Source organism: Maniola hyperantus, chromosome 13 (genome assembly GCF_902806685.2).
Source record: "Maniola hyperantus chromosome 13, iAphHyp1.2, whole genome shotgun sequence".
Taxonomy (NCBI): domain Eukaryota; kingdom Metazoa; phylum Arthropoda; class Insecta; order Lepidoptera; family Nymphalidae; genus Maniola; species Maniola hyperantus.
This window is the reverse complement of record NC_048548.1, coordinates 11,994,370-12,015,908: the sequence shown is the minus strand read 5'-3', so window position 1 is coordinate 12,015,908 and position 21,539 is coordinate 11,994,370. Positions and strand designations below refer to the sequence as shown.

The 21,539-nt window shown below is 35.9% G+C and overlaps 3 protein-coding genes across 6 annotated transcripts in view; 1 reads left to right on the top strand and 2 right to left on the bottom strand.

The window, feature by feature from the left end:
• Myo10A (Myosin 10A) overlaps nt 1–10,360 on the bottom strand; it is a 124,932-nt gene extending 114,572 nt beyond the window's left edge. Inside the window, exon 1 of the mRNA XM_034974559.2 lies at nt 10,157–10,360. The gene's annotated coding sequence lies outside the window, so the exon portion shown is untranslated. The remainder of the gene's footprint in view (nt 1–10,156) is intronic.
• Nucleotides 105–14,443, top strand: l(1)10Bb (BUD31-like protein). 4 transcript variants are annotated; one of them, XM_069502622.1, is made up of 3 exons: nt 105–240; nt 13,194–13,298; nt 13,389–14,443. In XM_069502622.1, exons 2-3 carry the CDS (start codon nt 13,205–13,207, stop codon nt 13,727–13,729), a joined length of 435 nt encoding a protein of 144 aa, XP_069358723.1. In that variant the 5' UTR covers nt 105–240; nt 13,194–13,204; the 3' UTR covers nt 13,730–14,443. The 4 variants fall into 4 exon arrangements, with proteins under 4 accessions (XP_069358723.1, XP_069358724.1, XP_069358722.1 ...); XM_069502623.1 differs by lacking the exon at nt 105–240 and adding an exon at nt 10,135–10,158; XM_069502621.1 differs by lacking the exon at nt 105–240 and adding an exon at nt 12,672–13,094.
• LOC117987539 (innexin inx2-like) lies at nt 14,440–20,776 on the bottom strand. The gene is made up of 4 exons (XM_034974564.2): nt 18,917–20,776; nt 18,166–18,357; nt 17,664–17,803; nt 14,440–17,119 (listed from the first exon to the last, which is right to left on the bottom strand). The coding sequence occupies exons 1-4, from the start codon at nt 19,167–19,169 to the stop codon at nt 16,580–16,582; spliced, it is 1,125 nt and encodes a 374-aa protein (XP_034830455.1). The 5' UTR covers nt 19,170–20,776; the 3' UTR covers nt 14,440–16,579.
• Nucleotides 20,777–21,539: the final 763 nt, after the last annotated feature.

The window sequence follows — 21,539 nt, the reverse complement described above, 5'->3', positions numbered from 1 at the left end:
GTACAAGACATAACCGGCACAAACGATACGCGATGTGCCATCGGCGACGCATCTGGGCCGATTCTCAATGGAGCGCGAGAAAGCCAGCTTTCGTTTGGCATTTCGTCCGCAATCCGCATGTGACGAGTTGACGAGTAGTGACGAATGCTGGGTGCGTCTACGGCTTCACACGTTCCGGGGAAACTTGTTCGTTGACCGGAATTTTGGTTGTACTGTACAGTGTACATGTACAAGTAGAAGGTACCTAGATTCAGACAACTTTTTCGTGATGTAAGAGAGTTTTCACTGATTTATGTCGTAACTAATATTACACGGGTAATATTTTTCCTTAAAATATGTGATTTTTAGGGTTCCGCACCTCAAAAGGAAAAACGGAACCCTTATAGGATCACTTTGTTGTCTGTCTGTCAGTCTGTCCAGGGTACGTCCCGTTGACCTAGAATCATGAAATTTTTCAAGTAGTTAGGTCTTATAGCAAACATTAGGAAAAATCTGAAAACCGTGAATTTGTGGTTAAATCACACAAAAAAAATTAAATTGTGGTCATGAACTAATAATTAGTATTTTCAATATTTGAAGTAAGATAACTATATCAAGTGGGGTAACATATGAAAAGGCTTTACCTGTGGAATCTAAAACAGATTTTTATTTATTTTTAAGCATCATAGTTTTTGAATTATCGTGCAAAATGTCGAAAAAATAGGACTATTTTACGGAACCCTCGTTGTGCGAGCCTGACTTGGCCGGTTTTATGTTATAAACTAGCTCATGGCCGCGACTTTTTCCGCGTGGACCACATAAATTTCAAATTCCTATTTTACCTCCTTAGCGGATGAATTTCCAAAAAACCCTTCCAAGCCAAACACCTCGATCCGTCCAGTTACAGTAGTTTGAGCATAATTTTTTTTTAAACCATGTAGTACTCTTTCGAAAGAATAGATGCGAAAGTGTGAAAATCTGTACCTACCTACTTGATTTTACATGTAATTCCAAATGGTTAATCAGCAGTAAATACATTTCGTTATTGAACTACACAATTTTATTACCAGCCTATCGTAAGTAGATAAACAAGGCGAAAAATGTGGGTGGTTTCAGCTCAGGAATGGAAGAAATGCATCACAATTATTCGCATCGCTCGTCCGTGAAAGTGTCTGGGTGTCCGCTGAATACCGAGCGACAGATGCATCGCATAACAATAACAACGCCAACAGAAGGAGATTTTAATTTAATCACATTACCTACTTAAATTTTTATGTACAAACAATTACATCACTAAAACTAAGATTTAGCAAACTGAGTAAAGCTAATGAGAAAGTAATATTTTTAATTTAAACTTATACATACACTATTGACCTATTGAGGCTTTTCTGTTGGAAATAGATGAAATTGCGTCAGTTTAAACAAAACAAAAAATTACGGGGTACTTACGTATATTATAACAGACAAAAATACCTATATACCTATATATAAATTTGGATAAAATTTCCAAAATAAAATATTTAATGTACAGAAATCGTTTATCCTAGATAAGTAGGTACTCAGGATCCTAACTCATGTACCTACAATTCAAAAATATTTGGCGGTGATTAACTATAAGGTACCTAATTAAATAACAACCACCGAGAAACTCTGCTATTAACACTACAAATTACAATTAATATGCAGGTAATTACTTATTAAATAACTTAGTTTCACTGTCTTTAAAACTATGTTAGAAGGTCGAATCATTTAATACTAATAATATAGCATAATATATATATGCGGACGAGAACTGATGAATTATTTTTGTAAATCCGCATACATTAGATGCGATTCATGCTCACGATTGATACCTACTAAACTGGACGTAATGATGACATCATTAGGAATTGCTCGAACCACATAATATAAAGAAAAAAGAAAAAATATTAGCGAACTATTATCGTGACGCAAAAGCAAAACACACGGTTTGTTATGCTAACATAAATAAAAAGTTCTATCCAAATACTTTTTTTTACAATTACTAATTTCAAACTCAAAGTTGCAACGGTTGGGTACAGAACAAATTTCGCTATTTAGTGCTAAAATGGTGATTCAAGTAAATAAGTACAATCAGGCAGATATTTTAGCTTGTCTACACTAATATTATAAAGAGGAAAACTTTGTTTGTTTGTTTGTTTGTTTGTTTGTTTGTTTGTTTGTTTGTTTGTTTGTACTGAATAGGCTCAAAAACTACTGGACCGATTTTAAAAATTCTTTCACCATTCGAAAGCTACATTATCCACGAGTAACATAGGCTATATTTTATTTTGGAAAAAATAGGGTTCCGTAAGATATTTGGGTTTTTCGGACACAAGGTGTAAAAAATCAACCAGAAAAGTTACTTATTTTGCGTACGCTGCCTAAACTATAAAAGATAGAACCATAAAATGTTCTTATTAATTGTAGATCTTATAAATATCTACAAAAAAGTCCGCGACACACTATACCCATCTATGTCGAGTGAGGCACAGCAACCATTTTTTTATTTAAAAATCTTGAATTTTTTTTGGACTACATTTAAACGCGTTTATTTTACTCATGCTATTAATCCTTATCAAAATAAATGATTTCATCACTAAGAACAGTTTATGGAGATAATATTTGGTCTTTGAATGATTAAAATTGGACGTTTGGTTTTGAAGTTATGGCGAAATTAAAATATTACGATTTCTGCTGCACGGCCCGTTGTATTATCTACACTAATATTATAAAGAGGAAAACTTTGTTTGTTTGTTTGTTTGTTTGTTTGTTTGTACTGAATAGGCTCAAAAACTACTGGACCGATTTTAAAAATTCTTTCACCATTCGAAAGCTACATTATCCACGAGTAACATAGGCTATATTTTATTTTGGAAAAAAATAGGGTTCCGTAAGATATTTGGGTTTTTCGGACACAAGGTGTAAAAAATCAACCAGAAAAGTTACTTATTTTGCGTACGCTGCCTAAACTATAAAAGATAGAACCATAAAATGTTCTAATTAATTGTAGATCTTATAAATATCTACAAAAAAGTCCGCGACACACTATACCCATCTATGTCGAGTGAGGCACAGCAACCATTTTTTTATTTAAAAATCTTGAATTTTTTTTGGACTACATTTAAACGCGTTTATTTTACTCATGCTATTAATCCTTATCAAAATAAATGATTTCATCGCTAAGAACAGTTTATGGAGATAATATTTGGTCTTTGAATGATTAAAATTGGACGTTTGGTTTTGAAGTTATGGCGAAATTAAAATATTACGATTTCTGCTGCACGGCCCGTTGTATTATATAAAGAGGTAATGTCGTTAAGTTTGTTTGTAGGGGGTAATCTTTAGAACTACTGAACCGATTTTAAAAATTCTTTCACCAGTAGAAAGCTACATTATTCCTGAGTGACATAGGCTATACGGGATCTTTAAAAACCTAAATCTACGCGGGCGAAGCCGCGGGGATCAGCTAGTATTATATAAAGAGGTAATGTCGTTAAGTTTGTTTGTAGGGGGTAATCTTTAGAACTACTGAACCGATTTTAAAAATTCTTTCACCAGTAGAAAGCTACATTATTCCTGAGTGACATAGGCTATACGGGATCTTTAAAAACCTAAATCTACGCGGGCGAAGCCGCGGGGATCAGCTATTGGAAATAAATGCGTCTGTAAAAAGATTATGACAATATACCTATGGGAAATATAAAAAGTTTTAATTCTTGTGTTTTCTCATTCATATTGTAACAGCTATTGCTATTGTTTTTTTTTAAATAGAGATAGCGAGCAAACGAGCAGGCGGGTCACCTGATGTTAAGTGATTACCGCCGCCCATGAACATTTGCAGCACCAGAGGAAACGTCGATGCGTTGCCGCCCGGCCTTTTAGGAATTTGTTGGTCCGCCCTTTGAATAACCCCATGTTGTAATCTAGTGGGAACACCGCCGATGGGAGTTGGTTTCATAGTTTGCATGTGCGTGGAAAGAAGGATCTGGCACAGCGGACGGTCGAAGTGCGAAGACACCTAGACTGTAGGTGGTTTATTTTAATTATATTTTCTGTTTAGTAGTTTTAGCTTCAGTTTCTCTTGTAACATTGTCATGGTGTGGTCATTTCAAGGCTATCTATGTTTTAATGATATTACCTTTGAAAATTAACATTAAGTGACAGATTGCAAGTTCAGTGACCCAATAAAAAAAATCAGTCGTGGTTTTTTTGGATCACAGGTACGTACGTAAAAACGTATGTAAAACATAGGTATCTAAAAACCTAGTCTGATGAAACCTACCTATGAATTTAATACGATAATCACATCAAAATCGGTACAACGACCTAACATACACACACAACTTTATTGCCCTGTAGTCCGTACGCATTCTGTTGTGGGTAAGTAAAACTTAAACAATGAATTGGTTATAGGCCCGCATAAAACTTGAACGTTCTCCCAAATCAAGCATGTAAGTAGATCCCTCATATTCATTTCTAAACGCCTGAAGAGCTGTGAAGAGAGATCCAAGGCAATTTCGAACAAATGCGTGCACATACGGGGACGTAAGTATTGGAGAAATCCGTTACAACACTTTTCTATTATCGGCCGGACCGCGCTTTCTACGAAATTCATCACGTCAACAACATTGCACTAATGGATTGTCCGTTTGTCCTCAAACTGCTATAATTCTTTGGCGTATCATTCGCATCTTCAAAACTGAACACATAAAAAGAAAGTAGACATTAATAATTGCTTTTATGGTAGGCTGAAAGCTCCACTATCAGGATTCGGCAAATGATTCGAGTTCGGGTTTACGAAAAGTCTGCATTCGGCAAATCAGTTGGCAAACTATTCGGGATACGGCGAATGTTTTGTTTATGGCGAATAAGTTTGACAAATCAGCCGGCCGGCAAAGGCGACATTCTGCGAAAGCTAATAGGGTATAGTCCTCCCTTTGGTATATTTACATCGCGGGAATTTTTGGTAGAATTCCCGCGGGATTTTTAAAAAAAACCTTGTTATTGTGACTTTGGAGATGGATCTCTTACAGGGATTCCACACGCCATGGTCTTGCGCCGCGCCGTCTGAACCGCCTCACCGCCTGAACATAAAGTACCTACTAGCCTACTACTTACCTATGGATATTTAATGTGGGTACAAAGTTATAATAATATCAGTGTATGATAGTCTTTTTATTATCCATTATATAAAACGACTAGCTTGTGTTTGCAACTTCGTCCACGTGGACTACACAAATTTTAAACTCCTATTTTAGGGGATGAATTTTCAAAAATCCTTTCCTATCGATTCCTTTTCGATGTATATACGTCATAATAGCTATCTGCATGCCCAGCCCAGTACGTCCAGTAGTTTGATTGAGCTGTGCATTGATAGGTCGCGTCGGTCAGTGGGTGTGACTCAACGGGAATAACCCTCAGTCGGGTTAGGCACCTTTTCCTTTTATATATTTAGGCACGAATATTTTTATTTTATTGTTATTGCACGAATTCTGACATTGATATTCAGTGAGCGGACAAAATTTTAATTGCATAAGTACACACAATCGCAAAAACGAAGTGAGTACTGACTCATCTTTGTGCCTGCGCACGATTTTATTCATGTGCTAAGCATATTTTAATGTGTAGTAATATTCTATAATTTATAATAAATTATTACAAAATACAAATATATATATAGTTATAGTTGTAATTTTTAAAATAGGTAGGTATAGTACGCGACAGGTTGAAATGGCAATCGGAGAGGGAATGCCCCGCAAACCCGCAGTCCCCACGCTAACCCGGTGCGGGCGAGCGAGGCGTCTCCCCGCCTCGTACCCCAATTGCCATCTCAATCTGTCGCGGACTATAGTACATACGTTTTCTACATCGATATTATAATATCGATAATAATTTTAGGTAGAAATTACTGTGATTACTAGACAGATTGACAAAATATTGGGAACTTAAGATGTTTCCCGCGTCTTGATCGACTTAGATTCTCGTAGTATTTTTTCTTCCTTAGTGCACCGCCGCCGGCTCACTACAGAGCACGGGTCTCCTGTCAGAATGAGAAGGGGTTTGGCCATAGTCTACCACAGTAACCACACTGACTAAGTGCAGATTGGCAAACTTCACACATCTTTGAGCGCATTATGAAGCACTCTCAGGTGTGCTGGTTTCCTCACGATGTTTCCTTCACCGTTAAAGCAAGTGATATTTAATTACTGAAAACACACATAACTCCGAAAAGTTAGAGGTGCGTGCCCGGGATGGAACCCCCAGCTAAACCATCGAACTCAAGGCATATTTCCTCTAAATTTATAATATCTAAGGTCATTGGTTTAGGCGTTAAGGCGTTTTATCTCAGTAGATCTATAACATTATGTTACATATTTCTTATTTACACATTATTATTTCACATTATTATCTTACAAATCTAACACTATACCAGACAATCAATAAGAGTAATTTATTACCTATTTTGAATAAATCATTTGACTTTGACTTTGACTTTGCCATAATATCTTACAGCCGGCTGTACTCACGTGTTTAGTCGAGACGTTAGCCCGACTAGTTTCGAACCCTTCCGGGGTCCTTTTTCAGGGACTCAGTTCAGGAATGTATAATGGAAATGACTCACGATAGTTTAAACGCTAAAACAGATCTATAGGTAACTTTCAACTTTTCAAATTAAAACTTAATTTCACGTTCCTTAGTCGAGCTTTTAATCTTGACAGTATGAAATCTGCCTCGACGTATCTTTCGCTATTGTTTGTCTAAATAAATAATAGCATTCCTCATCAATTTCATTATTACCCACTTATATTCTGTGAGTGTGTGTCGTGGGCCGTGACCTTTGCATAGCTGTCAGTATAGGTCATAGTGGAAGGTGAATCATTATTATCTGTGCTTGTGGATAGATTTAAGTTTTTATTTATTTATTTGACCCGAATTCGTGTGTCTGAACTCTGAAGTCAAGTCCTCAAGACACTGTCTCGTGAGTCGTGGCACTTTGTACCTACGCCGTCTCGCACTTGGCCGGGTTTTTTAAAGATTAAGAGGAATTATCTTTTTATCTTTGTAAAGATCTCTGAAAGATGAAATGTTGTTATAGATTTTGCGCGGTGTCCGAAACTCCTGACCGAAAAATTGCAAAATGACTCGTTGAATTCTTTTGTAGGCGAAACCTCATCGACTATAATATTACAAACGCCGATTAGTAGCATTCATTATTGAGCAATCAAAAGTTAATTAATCAACTTATATAAATTGATGGACATTAATTAACACAAAATTAGGTACCTACCTCCAAAATATTCAATTGCATAATAGTGCGCGACAGGTCGAGATGGCAATCGGGGATTAGACGGGGGGATGCCCCGCATACCCGCACGTCACCCACGCTCGCCGGGTTAACGTGGGGGCTGTGCGGGGAATTCCCTCCCCGATTGCCATCTCGTCCTGTCCTGTCATCTCTCTGCTGCGTGGATTTTTATAAATCCCTTGTGAAATCTTTTATTTTCTGGGATAAAAAGAGCCTTCCTCTCTGGAATACTAAGCTATCTCTGTGCCAAAGGTCAAAATCTGTGAAGCGGGTGGGCTGTGGAAAGGTTAACAGACACACACACTTTCGTGCTTATAATAATTATTAGTGTACCTAATAGGTAGGTGCCTACTTACTTCATGTCTTAGATTAGTTAAAATTAGTAATGTTTGAAAAAACGTGACCAGCAATGTTTTATGACTTCAGATGCTGTCAATAAGTACATAAACACATATCTACGCAGTACCTACGTGATATAAGATCTGTTGTTCAGTGTTCACTGAGTACCTTTTACATGTATATAAATGCTTAGATAAATAGATATGCTGGCGTAACAAAACAATGCCCTGCGGAGGTCATAGTGTAGGTAAATAAAATTTTGGTAGATTATCTAAGTATTAGGAGCCCATGGACTGGGACCACAGGGAGGGACACCCCGAAAGTATCGAAGAAGAGAAAATAGTCGAGTCCTCGATCAATTTTAGCTCAGCTAGTTATTTTCAGTTTTCTGTTAAAACATGCATGATTAAATAAAACTGGGTTGGTATACCTACCTGCAGGGAGTAGGTATAGGTATTACCTGCGGGACTTTTTGAATTTTGTTCCCCTACCAGTCTTAGATTACATCACATGTTGACGTCATAATAGGGAAGCAGATAGCCAAAGCTCAGAATACATAACAGTCAGGAACTAACTTAGGCAAAAGCATGCTCCATTTATAATTGCTAACGTAAAAATATTCCGCCATATTTTTCGCGACTCAACTTCATTCTTATTTTTATTTTTGGCAGACTGTTATTTGAAGAAACAGGTTGGTCTTTTTAAAAACCGGAACACGCACTATCACTTTTTGCTGATGTTTGGGGCCCTATCTGAATGCGATGAATATTTCCACTGTAACCTCTACCACCTGACGCGACGTCATAACCATTATTTTATTTAATGGTAATGGTATTTACTATTTAACAATAAATAGCTCATAATCATATTTTAGTCACCTACCTATTTGTTTTTTATTCCATCATCAAATAAAAGTGTTTTGATGTAGATATTAAAAATGCGAAATTGTTTGTCTGTCAGTCTGCTATACGTTTTCACGAATTTGCCGAAATGTAATGCCTACCTAGGTAGGTACATAGTTACATTACATCGCGGAGACAGACATATATAGGCTGCTTTTTGTCCCGGAAAAGACAAAGAGCTCCCACGGAATAAAAAAAACCTATACGGGGAAAAAGTTGCATACATCATCTACCTACCTACCTACCTATTTAGTATAATTTGCATCCTGGAGATCGACTATTTATACCGGAAAATCAAAGAGGTCCCACGGATTTTTAAATGTATAGGCATTAGGTATAAAGTAATAGATAGCTATAGGTTTTGTAGTCATGTAGGTTTAAGTCCCGCAAATTGGTAATGCGCGTGGCCGCCATTTTAGTGACGTCAGCACTAGACTGAAGTTTCGAGCTGATGGTATATTTTTATTTCGGCTGACGTCATTTCTATGTTAATGAGACATGGTTCCAGCGCAATAGCAATTTGCGGGACTTATATCTATACCTACCTAGTCTGGAATAATATCGCAGTCTACTAGGCGTGAAGTTCGAACCGAACGACCTTTCGCATTCAATCCGCGTTGATACCGTTAAGCTATCGAGGTTTGCAATTGTTACCGAATCAGAAACATTTAATCGTTTCTAATCATTAATTTAGTTCTTACTTCTTAGACTGCGTTATATTCTAGTTTGTAAGTAATTAAGTAGGTCAAAGCGTACTTATTTACGTTCTATTGATTCGGATTCATCAATTAAGAACAGGTTAATTAGATGTCAGTCAGTAGGTACCTTCTACAGAGTCGTGTGGCTGCATTTTTTTGTTGAAACAAATTCTATCCTAGGTAGGTAGTAGGTACCTACTTATAATATGTACCGACTACCTACATATTATACTTACTTACGAATAAATAACTACATACCTATAGGTATACGAGTATCTGTACCTATCTAGGCACGTGCCAACCAGTGGCAGCTCGATAATTTCCAGTTTAAAGCACTATGGGTATAAAACTACCCCTTAAGATAACACTAAATCAATACTTATAATAAAACTGTAAAAATCCAGTTTAGAAGATCGAAATAGATAGGCTCTGTATACTTATCTAGGTACGTGCCAACCAGTGGCAAGTCGATAATCTCCTGTTTAAAGCAGCATGGCTATAAAACTACCCCTAGATAACACTAAATTAATGTAGGTACTTACTGTACCTATATAAACGAGTAAAATCCAGTTTATAGAATTGAAACAGGCAACTAGGTAGGCTAGCCTCTAGTTCGAAGTGACATGGGTATAAAACTACCCCTTAAGATAACAATAAATTAATAATATAAATATGTACTTGTATAAATTATATAAAGTAGGCATAAACGAGTAAAATCCAGTTTATAGAATTGAAACAAGGTACCTAAGTATTATCTACCAGTGACAGGGCTCTAGTTCAAAATGGCATGGGTATAAAATTACCCCTTAAGTTAACACTAAAATAGTAAAGACTAGTTCCACGACAAGGACTCCCAGGAGCAAAAACCACAACGTCACCAAACACGTACGCCAAGATTTTAATAAACTTACAGGTAAATAGCCCGGTCTTCCTTCCCACCTCCGTCAGCTACACTTCATAACACAAACTTTGCACACTTACAACACAATCCGACACTTATCAACAAACACTGTTATAACTGCAAATTTTACACATATTTTCGTAATTCGAGGCGCAGTGCGTTCGGCTACAGCGCAGCCGCGATCGAATGAAAGACTGGTTGTGACTTGTGAGGTTGTGCGCGTCGTGTTGAGCCTTTGAGGTTGCGCGAGGGCACATTCCAACACTTAAAGCTGTATTCGCGTCTCGTTCTAGCAAAAACAAAACGCGCTAGGAAGAAATGGAAGCGCATACACACAGTGAATACTGTATAGGTAGGTAGCCCCGTTATTCATACACACTACAGGTAAAATGATTAAGTGTGACGGTCATTGAAAACTATAAAACACTAAATTCGCCAATCGATCGAGTTAAAGTTATGAAATTGTCTTCATTCTTGTTTGTTTCATTGACTAACTAGAATCTAGATAATGTCCGTGAGTTCATCCGCATAGATTTAGGTTTTTAAAAATTCCGTGGGTATTCTTTGGTTTTCCGTTATAAAAAGTAGGTAGCCTATATGTTTGTCACCGGGATGCAAGCTACCTAAGTAGTCATTTTCATCAAAATCAGTTTATGACTTTTATATGACTTTTTATTACTGAGGTGCATGAGTGGAGCGTGTAGCGCATGTGTTGTGCGTGTGTAGCGCGTCTGTCGTGCGTGTGTGGTGCGAGAGTTGCTCGTCTGTTGTGCGTGTGTTGCGCGTTTGTCGCGCATGTGTGTCGCGTGTGATGCGCGTGTGCGGCGCGTGCGTTGCGCGTATGTTGCGCGTCTGTCACGCCTGTGTGAAAAGTATGAAGAAAATGTGTTGCGCGTGTTGCGCGAATGTGGCGAATCTGCCGAGCGTGTGTAGCTTGTGCGTGGCGCTAGTGTGACGCGATTGTAACGCCTGTTGCGTAACAGTCGTGCAGAAAATGTCGAGAAAATAAGATTGTAGTACGGAACCCTCAGTACACGAGTCTGACTCGTAAAGTAATTTCAAATTCACGGTTTCGGATTTTCGTCCGACGTGTGCTATAAAACCTACCTACCTGCCAAATTTCATGTTTCTAGGTCAACGGGAAGTATAGGTAGGTACCCTATAGGTTTCTTGACAGACACGACAGACAGACAGACAACGAAGTGATCTTATAAGAGTTCCGTTTCCATTTGAGGTACGGAACCCTAATAAGATCAATCTCTGGCAACAGTTTCTCTGGCTTTCTAACTGGGAAGTTATACGGGTTCTATACTTCCAGCAGCGATTCGAAGTTGCAATGAGGATTGTGGAATGCATTAACAAAGAACGCTTTTAATTTTTATCTTATTTTAAAATCATTTTCTGCAGGATTTATTTTTTATCAGAAAATGTAAATGTAAATTGATTTCTTCTTCTCCAGACCCGTGCTCAGTTGTGAACCTGCAAGATTGATTATAATGATGTTTTAGGTTTGGGTTTGGGTCTTCGTAAAAAATTCCAGTGAAAAAACTTCTAGAGTACGGCCATTTAAATCAGGTAGGTATTTATTCTGAGAGAGATTCTAATTAATACTCTACGACAAGGCTTTTTTGGCACTTAAATGACATTGACAGGGAGGGGCGTAGTTGTAGAACAAAGGCTGCCAGCAAATAAAATCTCCTCAATTTTACGGAATATATTCAAAATGTCAATGTCGTAAAACGTGTAAGTTTTATCTAATTTTAACTCAAAGAGAAATCAGGGGAGTCGTCCCTGTTTCCAAATCAAGAAAGGATAGTAAACAACCAATTATAGGCCATGGGCTTGCAACTTAACTATCATGTTTACCTGCTCAAAAACCATATTTACCTAGTGCTAAATATAGCCATAAGATTTAGACACATTTATGCTGTATATATTATCAGGATAATATATCGTGGTGTTATTATTTACATATATGGAATGGCTCTAATATTTAACAAAAACAGTGAATTTCAGATTTTTTACTTAGCAACACTGCATTTTAAGGGGACAGCGTGACACTTCAGAAGATGGCGGTGATATTTTATTTTAATGGTGAATTAAAGAATTTTTACTACATAAAAGATACTATTCCATTAAAGAGTATTTAACAGACACAAATTTATAATAAGTTGTAGCATTTTTTATTTATTTTATTAGCAGTCTTTAAATTGTATTGTATTATATTGTTAAATCTAGTAGGTATGTATAAAATATAATTATTAACTGTATTAAATAATAGTAATAATAGATAATTCAATTGTAATTTAAGTCAGTAAGTTGGTTTTAGTTTTTAGGAGTTAGTTTTATTTTTTTGCATGCCATAATATGGCTATTTGTGGTGAAACTATAATAAGTGTAACATCTGTATATACATACATACCCACATGTGCAATAAAGAATATTTGATTTGATTTGATTTTGATTTGATTTGATATTTCCGATTTTTGCCACGCGCCAAGAGAGCGTTGTCGCATGACGCAGTTAATCTATGGTTGTGTTTTGTATTCTGTGGTTGGTTATTTTGTGTCTGTGCAAAGAGTGGGTAGGTAGGTAATCATTGATCTAAGGTAGGTATATAATCCTCTAAGATAAAGATATAAACATAGATTATCTACTATATGATATAAATCACTAAAATTAGTAGGTACCTACGTGGTTGTCACAGAGTACTTTGTATGGTGTTTCATATACTACAAAGTACTCTGTGGTATGGTGCTTGTTATTGGTCTGTGGTGGTTGTATTTTGATTTTTGTCCATTTTGTTCGAAACGAAAGCTTTTTGTAAGATAATATGGAAATAATGGGTACCTACTGAATAATAACTTTAATGATTCCACAGGGTAATTTAATTCAGAATTGGACTTGTAGCAAAAAGTGAGAATTAAAACAGATCTGCAAAAAACTTTGTAGGTAAATAGTGAGCTTGATTTGTAAGTTTGTGATAACAACAAAAATTTAATTCACGAATTATTGACGAAAGGTCCTTTTGTTTTGTTGGTTTTCAGCTAGTGTCGCTATGCCGAAGGTTCGTCGTAGTCGGAAACCTCCTCCAGATGGTTGGGAACTGATCGAACCAACGCTTGAAGAGTTGGAGCAGAAAATGCGCGAAGGTATGTAAAATAACCTTACTTTCCAGTATTTCTCCTGGCTCTCACCAGAAAAACATGACTGAGAAACTATTGTTATTTATAAAATTCCAGCTGAAACCGAGCCACATGAAGGGAAAAGAAAACAAGAATCTCTTTGGCCGATATTCAAGATTCACCATCAGAAATCCCGCTACATATATGACTTGTTCTATAGAAGAAAAGCTATCAGTAGGGAACTGTACCAATACTGTCTCAATGAAAAGATTGCTGATGCCAATCTCATTGCCAAGTGGAAGAAGACAGGATATGAAAACTTGTGCTGCCTGAGATGTATACAGACGAGGGATACTAATTTTGCGACTAACTGTATATGTAGGGTACCTAAGAGCAAGTTGGAAGAAGGTAGGATTGTTGAGTGTGTGCATTGCGGATGTAGAGGATGCTCCGGATAGGTAGTATAGTATACTAGATAATGCCCGCGACTTTGTATGCATGGATTTAGGTTTTTAAAAGTCCCATGGAAACTCTTTGATTTTTAGGGATAAATAGTAGCCTATGTACTCCTACTATCACTACTATCCTAGGGATAGGATGCAAGCTATCTCTGTACTAAATTTAATCAAAATCGGTTTAATGGATGGGCAGTGAAAAGCTAGCAGACAGACATACACACACACACTTTCACATTTATAATATTATATAGTAAGTATATAAGGTGATAGTGTGGCTAATTCTATTGAATACAACTTAACCTAACAATTTATTACACAGAAACTTTCAGCTTTTATAAAAACGAAGGTCTGGCCCTCACTACACCAGCAACGCCATACCGGCAATTTAGCATTCTGGTATGATGCCCTGGGGAAACAGATAAGGGTATACTTTAACTTTTGACCAAAAAGTGTTTAGGAAAACTGCCATACCTTTTCAAAGTTAGCCTGCTTCCATCTTAGAGTGCATCATCACTAACCACCAGGTGAGATCGCAGTTAAGGGCCAACTTGTAATAAAATAAATGCTGTACTATAATAATATTGATTGTATAAAATAGTTATCATTTAAAAGAAAAAGAAAACGATTGTTAAATTGTTTTTGTAAGCACTCATTTGAAAATTATTTTATAAATTGTATGGAGACTTGTAAATGTAATAAAAGAAGATACATACATTATTAAATTTTTATTTTGAAAAATACTTAATCCTGTACAGTTAATGCACTGTTCTGTTATTTTAATAGAATTTAGAAAAAAATGCTACAGAAATAATTATGCATTTGAGGCTGATGAAAAAAAAATTAAAGTTTTAATTCAAACTTTGATTGAATTATTATTCTTGTATATAGGTGTACTGCTTGATTGAGATGCCTCATAGGGTAATGTAAAGGGCAGGGGCAGAAGGGCTAGTATTAGTGACGTCAGCACTTGAAGTTATGAGCTGATGGTATATTTTTACTTAAATATACGTAATGACGTCATTTCGATGTTAATAAGACATGGTTCCACCGCAATAGCAATTTGCGGGACTTATATTGTTGAATTTTTTTACTTTTGTCAACTGTCACCTCACAACCCACACCATACCTCAGGAGCCATCTCAATGAATCTGTAAACCTACAATATTTAACAGTATAAAGGTCGTCACTGACTTAGCACAGCGCATATTATATCTGTGTGATCATTTAAATATACACCAAATAACTCATCTCTATAATATGATCATTCAAATCTAGAGTTGAATCTGTAGGCTAGTCTGAAGCTAGATATATCAAAAGGTTTTTGTCAGTGACAACCATTAGGCCCAATTTACATTATAAGGGAATGGCAGCGAATTACTAAAATATTACATAGCATAATATATAGGGGCCGATTCTCTTGTACACAATCTCTAAACTAAACTAAATTATCGGGTCTAAATCTAGTGCTATCCTTTTCCGCAAGCAACATTATGAAAGGGATACTAATAGATTTAGACGTGCCATTTTAGTTTAGTTTAGAGTTCGTGTACAACGGAATTAGCCACATTGACTTCTATCTCCACCAAGTAAAACAAATTTCTACCGAGAAAAAATTCCAGTGAAGTCGCGGGAATTCCGCGCATTCCGGCGACTTTTTCATTTTTGCATGAAATTGGGTTTTACGAGGTGGAGATAAAAGTTAATATGCTGTGATATTTTATAAATTCGCTTCTATTCCCTTTCAATGTAAATTGTCAGTGCCCGGCAGGAAAGATGCATCACTCACTATTACTTATAGGTACCTACTTTCTACGTTGGTTTGGTTTCAGAGACAATAGGGCCGAGTCTCTTGTACACAATCTCTAAACTAAACTAAATTAACAGGTCTAAATTTAGTGCCATCCTTTTCCGCAACATCCTTTTCCGCAAGCAACATTATGAAAGGGATAGCAATAGATTTAGACGTGCCATTTTAGTTTAGTTTAGAGATTGTGTACAATGGAATTAATTAGCCACAATGCTCTACAAAACCGTTATCTCGTAATGTTTGATGTGCAATCTTTCCTGCCAGGTATAAACATAAACTTGATATTTAGCAAAAACATTTAAACTCTGCAGTAATAAAATATTTAGCTATAAAACGCACAACGCCAAAATTGAAATTGTAGGATTTTGTGATAATGAAAGAATACTTACGAATATACCAAACTGAACAAACATAAGGGTCTCTTTAAGAGTACAAGCCCTTATAATTTAAGATATTCTTAAAATTCAAGAAGTCTCAATATTTTTCGAATACCTTGCATTTTAGGTGTGGTACCTATTTTTCAAATTTGCATTTTTGGCGTTATGATTCTAAAATGAGCACAATCATAAATTATTTGTAGTAACTAACACAAGTTTAAGTAACAATGAACTTGAGCTTTCAAACAAAATAGACTACTTATTAGTAGATTAAACTATCAGTCTTTCACTTAAGTAGTTCAGTCTTTCACTTTAAGTATATACTTTTCAATAACAAAACTTATTATTATTAATTATATTATGTCATCTAGATTTATCATAATAGGAACTTTATTAACTTAAACAGATCTCACTTTGAAAAAAAGAAAAAAAAAAATATATCCTAACAGTTTGTACTTATACTGATTCCTAATATTATCCAACCTTCTATAATATAATATTTTAATACTTAAACAAAACCAAAAATAGATACTTATATGATTAATCACAACTAAAATTACCAATTTTACAATTTTCAGACTTCTGTTTAATGTTGAATAACATTTTTTTAAAATTATTATGGCACACTGCAAACTAGTATTGTTTAAATTAAGAAAAATAGGTAAATCATACCATACATACATTATTAGGTCTCTTTTCCAATTCTTTAGAGACCTCTATAATCAAATCTTTATATATAAGTGGATTCATGTTTTTTCCCAGCAAGTACAGTATGAACCAATCGCCGAAACTAAAATGCTTCACTATCCTAGATACGACTTTACGCTTAACAAATCTAAGTTGGCCCATAATCATTAGAGTACGTAATGGTGGCATAGATATCACCAAAATACGGAACAAAACAGCCATAGCAGATAACATAGCAAGGAAAATAAGCCAAAACCATAGAAAAACAAATATTTTTTCATTAACAATATTTAAAGGAAGTACACAGAGCCTGTCTTTAAGTTGCATAGTGCCTGAAGGACCATAGTTTCTAAACCAGCATTTAGTGAGTTTGGGGAAGTATTGGTCCATAGGGTTGACCGCTTCGAAGTCTTTAAAGTTGTTTGGCACTTTTGGAATGTGTGTGAAAGCCGCCACAGCCGCTCCATAGTTACGGAAAGCTCCACCGAGGAACAAATCTAGCAGAAATATTTGGCCTACCTGAAACAAAATAAATCACTTAACTCTTGTGAAACCTTTTATCAAACAGACATAAAACATATGATAAAACTTTTAAATAATTTCTCAAAGTTCTCAGTACTTTTTTAAATATTGCAAAAGTTGACTAGGTTTATTATAAGCTGAATATTAGGTTATGACATATTAAAATGGTGAACAAAAATTGCATGAAATAAAATTTTACAGGAGCAAAAAAATGAATGAAAGCTGTGCTTTACTATAAAGTTTTGATTGAAATCACTGACTTTGGACTTAAAACTAACTTTAGTTAACTAAGAATTTTGATCAGAAGTGTAATTACACGGTTTTATTTGCCATCTTCACAATTTTCACTTTCTAATTACAGTGTGACAAGGCTATCTTGGCGCGTGGCGAAAATCGGAACTAACGTTGCCGTCAAGTGTCCCCCCTTTCTTCTTGTTTCAATATTCTGAGCCTTTGTTCTCCAACAGCGCCCCCCTGTCAATGATTCAAGTGCCAAGAGAGCCTTGTCGCACTGTAGAATAATTAGTACTTATTGGCTTACCACATTGGCAAGGTTAAGCATCTCGCAGAATGCATAACGCCAGGCGTACATATTGTGTGTGTAGAGATTGGTGAAAGTCAGGTACGAGACCAGCTCTGCACGCTTGTGCTCCGACCAGGCCTTAGAGACCAGTGGACCAGCTGCAAACAAGTATAACATTAATTGGCGATTCTTGTAACAATGCAACAAAGTGCAGTGCTGACACCTTAAAATTACTAAAATTTAATAAAAACCTCTCTTTCAATTGTGTAAGCCTTAGCTTATCTCTCTCTCTAAAGATCACATTACAGCGGTGCTCAAGGCGTCCAACTATTATTTCAATCATTTCGTATGGTGCATGTTGCTCTAGAGCGGCGCTGCATATCTCGTTGCTGCACATTGTGGCCATAAAGAATATTTCCGTAGGTTCCGTATCCTATTTAAGGCTTGAAAGTTCGTGACATGCAGGTGTGGCTGTAGCTTTATCCAGAAGTGTAGCATATAAACTTTATTAAATACATACCTAACTCATCTGCCAATCCCTTCAGGCGTCCGCCCTCCCATATCTTCCAGAGGAAACGTGGGGTGTAAAACATAGCAGCCTGCGCCAGCAACACAAAGCACACCCACTGGTAGTAAGTATGCCTTATTTGCTCAGCTTGTATTCCTTCGTCAGGGCCCACACCGACATATGCCATATTCTTGCCTTCAGTACCTTAAAAAATGAATCATAAAATATCTTAGTTTAAAGCCTAATAAGGAATAGTAAAATCCAAAACATCTTGATCAAATTTTATTGACTGAATCAATTTCTCTGGAGGGAAAAGAAAATTTAAGTCATGATAATTCTTTTTATATATAAGTAAATAGCAAGCAAATGAACAGGACCCAATTTGTTGCGAAATCTAGTGATCACAGCCGAAGGGAGTTGGATTTTCATGTGCATAGAAAAAAAAATTAGCACAACAGGTGGTCGATCATGTACCTACCTACCTCAAATATTTAATTTTTTAAAGCTTCTTGTAGAGTCTTTCAATTTCAAGTTTAAACTCTACTCCTACAACGGAAATGTCTTTCTTTGGAAGGGCTATGTCAGTTTATTGAGCCCAAACATCTAATAGGTATTTGATTACTGTGTGAAATCAGGGTACGATACGACTTGTCGATGAGGCGGTAGCTCGCTGTGGCTGGAACCTCCAACCAGAACATATTTCGTTAGATTCGTAGTCGAATTTGGAGGTAAGTACCTATAGGATGAAGAAATCATCACTTACCAACAAGTCTATTCCTCAAGGTGTAAGTTCCGTAAATCCAGCAGAAACTATTCATCGCTTCTTTATCATTGTCCTTGTCGCTTTCGCTCATACAATGTATGGGCTCACCGAAAAACTGCTTCGTGCTAACTAGTAATGTGAACACCAACAAGATCATCACTGTTAACTTGTAGTGCATGCGGAACACGTTGTTATCGGTGCAAACATTTCCAATTTTTAGAAGAGCATAAACCGGAGTAAACAGATCAATCATTGTAAGATATTTTACAGCAAATTATGGTGAACATAAAATTAAGGCTGCACAACAACAGTGAACGAATTACGAAAGGTACTTTGATATAATACAATTGAACAGTTCAATTACTTATAGTTATAGCTTACTTTTCCTAAGGTACCCACCGAAAAGATTGCCTTCTTTATCAATGCAATCTTTTCTGAAATTAACAAAAAAAAACTAAATTTACAAACTTCTTTGAGTTTTGAGGCAATGCAACAATGGCGGTTTCAAAACAAATGTCATTTTTAAACCGGAAAAGGAAATGAAAAGATTATAAACTAAACTTCCGGAATTAGAATCACAGATTAGCTATCCTGATTTTGCATTTTTGCGGGAAAAATCAAAATGCAAAAGGAAGAAGATTGCTATTATTATTGCTTTAAACTTTGTATGTTGGAAGCGATTTAATTTTAAGCGTTGCCGTTGTGCGTACAATACGAGTCGTATGATGTTAATAATTCCTGCATTTTTAAGCCTAAAGGCGGCTGTCTATCCACCAGAAAGCTTTGTTTACTTATTTTTGCCAACCTTTACCTCATCATCATCATTAACCTATCGCCGGTCCACTGTTGAGCACAGGTCTTCTTCTGAAGGGTTTTAGCCCTAGTCCACTACGCTGGCAAACTTAACAACCTTTTGAGAACATTATGGTGAACTTTTAGGTTAGTATAGTAATTATCTCTCTCTCGCACTCGCACACGAAGGGATCCGTACCATTGTACAAAAAATAGCTCACTCCCCACCGTTTGACAGATGATGTAATTTAGTAAATTATTTTTATTTTTTTGTAATACGTACGGAATTAGAGTAGCAATTCCGCAAAACTAGTTCCTTCTTTCCTTTTGAGGTATAGCACCCTAAAAACGAGCCAGCCCTTCTGGCATCAGATAAACTAAACGTGTTGAAATATTATGATCTTTTACTTCATCAGGAAAAGGATTCAATGAGCTACGAAAATGAGCTGATCCTGTTGTTAGTTTTCACCCAAACCTTTGTATAATATCTCTGGTGCAAAGCCAGAGCGCTTATAGTAGTGTGGTAGACTGGAGGATTTACTAGTCATTCTTCTGAATTTTTCATGCATTCTAATAAATAATATAAGCTCAATACTTAATAAAACAATTTATTTATTCAATATTATTTTTTCATATCTTTTAGATTTGTTAAAAATAAATCAGGCCTTTCTAAAATAATCTTACTTAAATAATATTAGGTATGTATAAAATAAAAGTCTTCTCTTTATTTATATACTTGATTTTATATACAAATATTTACTAGTAGGTAGTAATAGTAAGATGTAGTAGTTATCACAAAAAATACAATTATTTTTTATTTATACAATCACAACTAATAATAAACTGCAATAAACAGTTTAAGCTTCTGGCATCTAAATTTTGATCATTAAGGTATTTGTAATTTGTAAGGGGTCAGTCAAATAATAATAATTAAACTGGAAAACCAACTCTTAGCTACTAAATAATGTAATATGTAGCACAATTTAAGGAATTGTACGTTATCTGTTCTTTTTTTATTTATTTTAGGGTTCCGTACCTCAAAAGGAAAAACGGAAACCATTATAGGATCACTTTTGTTGTCTGTCTGTCTGTCAAGAACAACAGGTACTTCCCGTGACCTAGAATCATGAAATTTGGCAGGTAGGTAGATCTTATAGCTGGACATTTGGGGGAAAAATCTGAAAACCGTGAATTTTGGGTTAGATGACACAAAAAAAAAATAATTGTGGTCATGAACTAATAATTAGTATTTTCAACTTTCGAAGTGAGTGACTATATTAAGTGGGGGTATCATATGAAAGGTCTTCACCTGTACATTCTAAAACAGATTTTTATTTATTTTTATGTATCATAGTTTTTTGAATTATCATGCAAAATGTCGAAAAAATACGATTGTAGTACGGAACCCTCATTGCGCGAGCCTGACTCGCACTTGGCCAGTTTTTTTTTCAATAAAACTTACACAAATCATGCCTGTATGGAATGGTGCTAAGAGTACTGCATTTTCACTCTGGATGGCGGGACTGATCCTTTGCCCAGAAAATGAGCCAGCCCTTCTATCTATCATCAGATGGGCACTTTATCATAGTCTCATAACAATTTTTAGCACTAAAAATTAAAGCTTTATCAATTAAATTGCCTATCAACCCAACTGAACAAGATAAAACTTTAAATAAACTCGAATGGTGTTACTACTTACATAGGGTACTTTTATTCTGGTAAGTGAAAGATTTCCATGAGATTTTACGAGGACAAAGTCGCTGGTATCATCTAGTTCTAAATTAGTCAAATATCATCAAAATCTGTTCCTCAATTTATTTGTAACTCTTTG